At 42.4% G+C, this 6,230-nt stretch overlaps 1 protein-coding gene across 9 annotated transcripts; it reads left to right on the top strand.

Moving 5' to 3' along the window:
* The first annotated feature begins 419 nt into the window (after window positions 1-419).
* On the top strand, window positions 420-6,120 carry hgh1 (HGH1 homolog (S. cerevisiae)). Of its 9 annotated transcripts, none has more exons than XR_011671740.1 (9): window positions 420-490; window positions 886-1,522; window positions 1,846-1,946; window positions 2,139-2,237; window positions 3,627-3,718; window positions 3,891-4,013; window positions 4,270-4,399; window positions 4,545-4,680; window positions 5,728-5,859. XR_011671740.1 is itself a non-coding variant. In XM_071375268.1 (9 exons), exons 2-8 carry the CDS (start codon window positions 981-983, stop codon window positions 4,562-4,564), a joined length of 1,107 nt encoding a protein of 368 aa, XP_071231369.1. In that variant the 5' UTR covers window positions 420-490; window positions 886-980; the 3' UTR covers window positions 4,565-4,602; window positions 5,728-5,853. The 9 variants fall into 9 exon arrangements, 4 of the variants coding, with proteins under 4 accessions (XP_071231369.1, XP_071231367.1, XP_071231365.1 ...); XR_011671739.1 differs by having other exon boundaries at window positions 4,270-4,424; XM_071375268.1 differs by having other exon boundaries at window positions 4,545-4,602; window positions 5,728-5,853.
* The last annotated feature ends 110 nt before the right edge of the window (window positions 6,121-6,230 follow it).

The raw sequence follows: 6,230 nt of genomic DNA, 5'->3' as shown, positions 1-6,230 counted from the left end.
CCTAAGGTTTCAGACAAGAGCTACATATGAGAATGTAAACAACGTCAAAACAGAGAGCAGACACAGCTAACGTAACGTTAGCCTTAGCCATCTGACTCTCTGAGCTAAAGCTACAACAGTGGGTTAAAAAAGTCCCAAAAGGCCGTCATCTCAAACGAAATAAGTCTGACGTTTCTTACCTGACTGCGGGAAATAATAAATCATCATAAACGCTGCCTTAAGGGGGTTAATTCTGCTTCTTACACCAGGAAAATGACATAGCTAACTATTGTACCGAGCAGGTATTTCCACAATTTTAGCGCACTGTAAAAGTGACGTCCACCTATCTACCAATGGAAGGCTGCTGAGGAAGTAAAAACCAATCAGAAGGAAGGATTACTTTTGAAGGCGGGTATATGTTGGTTATCCGTAATCCTATTGGAGATGTAAAATGTAATTTCAAAATACGGAAGTACGTATTTATCAGCATGGAAAGGCGCATGAGGATGATGTGAGTGTGCTTTAACATTTTATCAACTTTATAGAACCGCACGATCGTTTTTTAAAATACAGAACTATTTATCTAGCAAGCTACTTTGTTTTATATATTTTTAACATTCAATAAAGTCGTGTGGTTGTGGATGAGTTAGAACCTAGCTAACGTTATCCTAATTTCGACCTACTAACTAGCTACAACGATCGAAATGACTCAAAGTGATGATCATGCCATGACAGCATGAGTTTTGACACAATTTTTTTACGGACTATGTTGTGTCAGCTTGGTGGGGTTCTTGTTTTGGATGCACCTCGCAACTGTCTTGTATGTTTATGTTGTGTTCTAGCTAGGTACATTGTCTTGCTAACGTTAGCTATTATTGCTTCTCGTTTTCCTCTCTCTCTTTGTAGATAGTTATCTTTACAGGTGATGAACTGTAACCCTGTGTCTGTCAACTTTGGGATTTCTTAAGATTTGGATTACAATATTTCTACTGACCACCAACATGCTGAGTGAGGTAGAGGCCAAAGAGCTGCTGTCCTTCCTCACACTGGACACCAGGCCAGAGGTCAAGGGCCAGGCTACTGAGTACTTCCTGGGCCTCTCTGGCAACAGGGATGGCTGTCGCTACCTACAGACAAAACCTGACTTCCTTAAAGCCTTGGTGACCCTCACTACCGACCCCTCCATCGCTATCGTCAAAGACTGTTACCACTCTCTCATCAACCTCTCGGCTGATGAGACCATGCACCAACCGCTGATCAAAGACTCGGACTTCCTCCCTATATTGTTTAAAAACCTCCTGGACCCAGAATTTATGTTTGCGGACCGTATCTGTACGATCCTCACTAACCTGTCGCGGCACGTGAAGACGTGTAAAGAGGTGTTTAAGGCTATGCAGGAGCAGGAGATAGGTTTGGCGCAGATAGTGGACATCTTCTGCACTGAGGGCTACAACAAGCAGGCATCGCTCCATTACCTGGGCCCCCTCCTCTCCAACCTCACACAGCTGCCCGAGACCAGACACTTTATCCTGGATAAGGAGAGGTCAGTGGCTGGGTGGTTAGCTCATGAGATCCAGGGCTAGATTATGTCTTTGATTTCTCTCATAATCCAGTAACACCAATGTTATACAGGTCTGAAGAGCTGTAAATCCAGTCCTGTATTCAGTGTCTATTATGATTTAAAGAAACTGATTCTAGATCAGCAACACTCCTTTTCTGAGACGCTTAATGCATATGGGCCCTGGTGCTTTCTTTTTCTGCCCCATAAAAAGTGCTTCCTTTCTTTTGCTGATCATCCAGCATGCTGCTTATGGAAGACCACTCACTCTGTGTGTGTGTGTGTGGTGTGTTTTTGATGTTCCACAGGTGTGTAGTTCAGAGGCTCCTTCCCTACACCAAATACCAGGCCTCAACAATCAGACGAGGGGGAGTCATTGGCACTCTGAGAAATTGTTGCTTTGATCATGGTAGGGGAGGAAGACTCACACACATCTTAATAGGTGTACGACAGTCAGTTTTAACCTTCATAGTTTATGCCTGTTTTGTGTTGAATTGAGTAGGATTAATTTCCGATAAATGCTCTAGATATGTAGAGCTTTTACCTTGTAATCAATGGGAAGATCTCAATTGCATACTCCTAATTTTCTTTTTTTCTCCAGCTCATCATGAGTGGTTGCTGAGTGATGCGGTGGACATTCTGCCTTTCCTGTTGCTGCCTCTCGCTGGGCCTGAGGAACTGTCTGACGAGGAGAATGAAGGTAAATCATTGTTCCTGTCTGAGTGACCTTGCGGTTTAACCCCCCCTCGCCCTCGGCACATATACAACCCCCCCCCTATTTTATTTTGCATTATGAGTAGACACAATTCGCATCAGGCTAACGTCAGATTAGAGGGGCCCCAAATGGAAACTGTTGAAGATCCTTCCAAGAAAGTTGTGAATTTGTGCTGTACTCAGCGTCGGTTCGAAGGCGGTGAACACATAAAATAGTTAGAAATCTGTTTTTATGTTTCACTCTTGTGGAACATACTAATGTTAACCAGTTTTTATAGTAGGCTAAGCAGCCGGAGGCCGGAGAAGAGCCAAGCTCCTAGAGAGATGGTGGGCGTCACAAGGCCCACACTCAGTAGTGTAAACAACATAATACATACTGTGTGTGTATGTGGTATTTATTAGCTAGCTAAACATAGATACAGTGCCTTCTGAAAGTATTCAGACCCCTTGACTTTTCCACATTGTTACAGCCTTATTCTAAAATTGATTAAATTGTGTTTAATCCTCATCAATCTACACACAATACCCCATAATGACAGCAAATGTGTTACAAATAAACTGAAATATCACAGTTATAAGTATTCAGACCCTTTACTCAGTACTTTGTTGAAGCACCTTTGGCAGCGAATACAGCATTGAGTCTTTGGTATGGCGCTACGAGCTTGGCACACCTGTATTTGGGGAGTTTATCCCATTATTCTCTGCAGATCCTCACAAGCTCTGTTAGGTTGTATGGGGAGTGTCGCTGCACAGCTATTTTCAGGTCTCCAGAGATGTTTGCTCGGGTTCAAGTCCGGGCTCTTGCTGGACCACTAAAGGACATTCAGAAACTGTGTTCTTGGGGACCTTCAATGCTGCAGACATTTTTTAGTACCCTTCTCCAGATCTGTGCCTCAACACAATCCCGTCTCGGAGCTCTACGGACAATTCCTTCGACCTCATGGCTTGGTGTTTGCTCTGACATGCACTGTCAACTGTGGGACCTTATATAAACAGGTGTGTGGCTTTCCAAATCATGTCCAATAAATATAATTTACCACAGGTGTACTCCAAGTTGTAGAAACATCTCAAGGATGTTCAAAGGAAACAGGATGTACCTGAGCTCAATTTTGAGTCTCATAACAAAGGGTCTGAGTACTTATGTAAATAAGGTATTTCTAAACTTGTTTTCGCTTTGACATTATGGGTTATTGTGTGTAGATTGAGGATTTTTATTTAATCAATTTTACAATACGGCTGTAATGGGGGAAAAAATGGAAAAAGAAAAGGGGTCTGAATACTTTCTGAAGACAATGTATATTGCTACTGCAGTTCAAGGTATCTGCATTGAAAATATAGCCTAGTACTGATGGTACTTTGTTCTTATTCAATGAAGGGTTACCCGTCGACCTCCAGTACTTACCAGAGGACAAGGAAAGAGAGGAGGATCCCGACATTCGCAAGATGCTCATTGAGACCATGATACTGGTTGGTGTCACCTGGAGTCAATGCCATGCTTCCACCAACACTTAACCATCTGTGTCACTGAACCAGTAAAGCTTTGTTTCTCCGTATAATCCAAACTGTTTTTAACAGCAAAAAAAAAAAGCTTGCTTGCTGGAAATACTCATATCTTTACGTGTGTCTCTTTTGCACCCAGTTGACAGCTACCAAAGTAGGTAGGCAGATTCTGAAGGCCAAGAACGTCTACGCCATCATGAGGGAGTTCCACAACTGGGAAAAGGAGCCTCACGTGGCCGCTGCTTGTGAGAAGCTCATACAGGTAAACTATGAATGTAACTTACATACATTTTTATGTTTGAACTAAGATACAAAAACATAGTAAATCAATACAGAGCAACCTCATGGTGAGCTGTTGGTGATGTGTCTTATCCACAACCCAGTCCAGAGCTGGGGTTTCCCAGCTGTCGTCATGGCACCTTGGCAGTTAGTGGGGAGAACAAGTATTTGATACACTGCCAATTTTGCAGGTTTTCCTACTTACAAAGCATGTAGAGGTCTGTAATTTTTTATCATAGGTACACTTCAACTATACTTATGCCCAGCGACAGCCCCGAAACCTGAAGGATCTGGAGAAGGTCTGTATGGAGGAGTGGGCCAAAATCCCTGCTGCAGTGTGTGCAAATCTGGTCAAGAACTACAGGAAACGTATGATCTCTAATTGCAAACAAAGGTTTCTGTACCAAATATTAAGTTCTGCTTTTCTGATGTATCAAATACTTATGTCATGCAATAAAATGCAAATTAATTACTTAAAAATCATACAATGTGATTTTCTGGATTTTTGTTTTAGATTCCGTCTCTCACAGTTGAAGTGTACCTATGATAAAAATTAGACCTCTACATGCTTTGTAAGTAGGAAAACCTGCAAAATCGGCAGTGTATCAAATACTTGTTCTCCCCACTGTATGTAGTGGTGGAAGAAAAAGGTGGGTATTCCTCTGATCGCCGGATGCAGTGAAAAAGGTAACGCTTACTATACTTTCAATGCATTTTTCAGCAAAAGGTGGGTAAACTGTTGGGAAAAAAAATAAGTGAGTGAACTGCGTTTACTTGCGTTTACCCTCCATTGCACCTTGGTAACCGTTACATTCAGGAAGAACAACTATTTTCTTTTCATGACTTCTTATTGTGCTTGGTAAGACAACCCAATCTTATGGCGCCAATGAATCTCATGACATCTCAGTACTCTGAGTGCTGAAATTTACAGCATCGGCAGGTTTAAGAAAACAGAGTCCACGTTCCAAATGGCACCCTATTCCCTACATTATATGGGGTCCTATAGGCCCTGGCCAAAAGTAGCACACTATATAGGGAATAGGATGTCATTTGGGACGCAGGCAGGATGTTCTGATTGGCTGGAAAAAGCTTCCACTGTTCCGTTCCTGCCTAGTGCCTGCTCTGCACTGCGGTGGCAGTCTTGTAGTGGGGAACGACCGAGTGGAAAAGATGTCACTCGGTCTCGCATAAAAATAAAACCCTGATACACTCCATAACAGCTCGGAGATCCCTTTTGAACTGTGGTCCAGAGGCACAAGTTCAGTCTTTAGCTACCCAGCCAGTTTTAATCACTGTCATAAAACATCCAAATCTAGCGAGTTGAAATCCGAGCGTGATATTTATCCAAGACTAATGGGTTTTTTATGCTGAATCTTGTGGATAACAAGGCTGTAACGTTTTATCATATTACTTTAAAAAAAACTATTTCCACTAAGTTTTTCTTCAATTGTTTGGAGCTTGCCCCGATGCTGTTCTGACATTTCTTGGGCTAATTCGTTGTCAATTACAGTCTGCAGTAATGTCGAGGATGTATTGGAATATTTTGGTCCCTGTTTTTCACTGAAGTAGCCAAAATACTGGATAGGAAGATCTTAAAGCCAAGGCAGCATTCGACTGAGAGTTGAGGTCAAGACACTTAAAAAAAGAAATGTGTGTGTGTTTTTATCCGCATGTGTGAATGCACATGTCTCTGCCAGGTGCTGATCGGGGACGAGCCAGAGCCAGACATGGAGAACCTGTTGGAGGTGGAGATTCCTGAGGACGTGGAGGTGAAGCTCAAAGACATGGATGCCAAGGAGCAGGAGCAGTTGGAGAAGGAGCAGGAAGATCTGTTAAATCCAGACAAGTCACAGCAGTGTGCTGGCATAGTGAGGATGATGTAGCAAGGTGGTCTTTTCTACATTTAAACTGGTCAACCATCTTATGAACAATGGAATCAACTGCTAACTCATTTAACAGAAAATTCTGGACATCACAACAACAAACGGCATGAAATCAGGACTCGGAAGGACTGTGTGCAATCTGAAACCAGTTGTATTTTCGCACCACAAAGTCTTAAATCGATTAAAATAATGTAATTTTATTTTTAACGAAAGGCGTATGTCCTTGATTTTGTTTTCTGTACGAATCCCAAAATGTTTCCGTCACACTTGATTGAGCCCATGGAAGAAGTCCATGGTTAGCATCCCCCTAGGCTAGT

Source organism: Salvelinus alpinus, chromosome 29 (genome assembly GCF_045679555.1).
Source record: "Salvelinus alpinus chromosome 29, SLU_Salpinus.1, whole genome shotgun sequence".
In the NCBI taxonomy this organism is placed as follows: domain Eukaryota; kingdom Metazoa; phylum Chordata; class Actinopteri; order Salmoniformes; family Salmonidae; genus Salvelinus; species Salvelinus alpinus.
Note: the sequence above shows the minus strand (reverse complement) of the source record. Positions and strands in the feature narration are given on the sequence as shown.

Excerpts from the sequence above, each read along its gene's own strand:
- hgh1 (XM_071375264.1), top strand. The coding sequence starts at position 981 with ATGCTGAGTGAGGTAGAGGCCAAAGAGCTGCTGTCCTTCCTCACACTG. Across the intron at positions 2,238-3,626 it reads GTCTGACGAGGAGAATGAAG|GGTTACCCGTCGACCTCCAG; the intron begins GTAAATCATTGT and ends TATTCAATGAAG. Across the intron at positions 3,719-3,890 it reads TCATTGAGACCATGATACTG|TTGACAGCTACCAAAGTAGG; the intron begins GTTGGTGTCACC and ends TTTTGCACCCAG.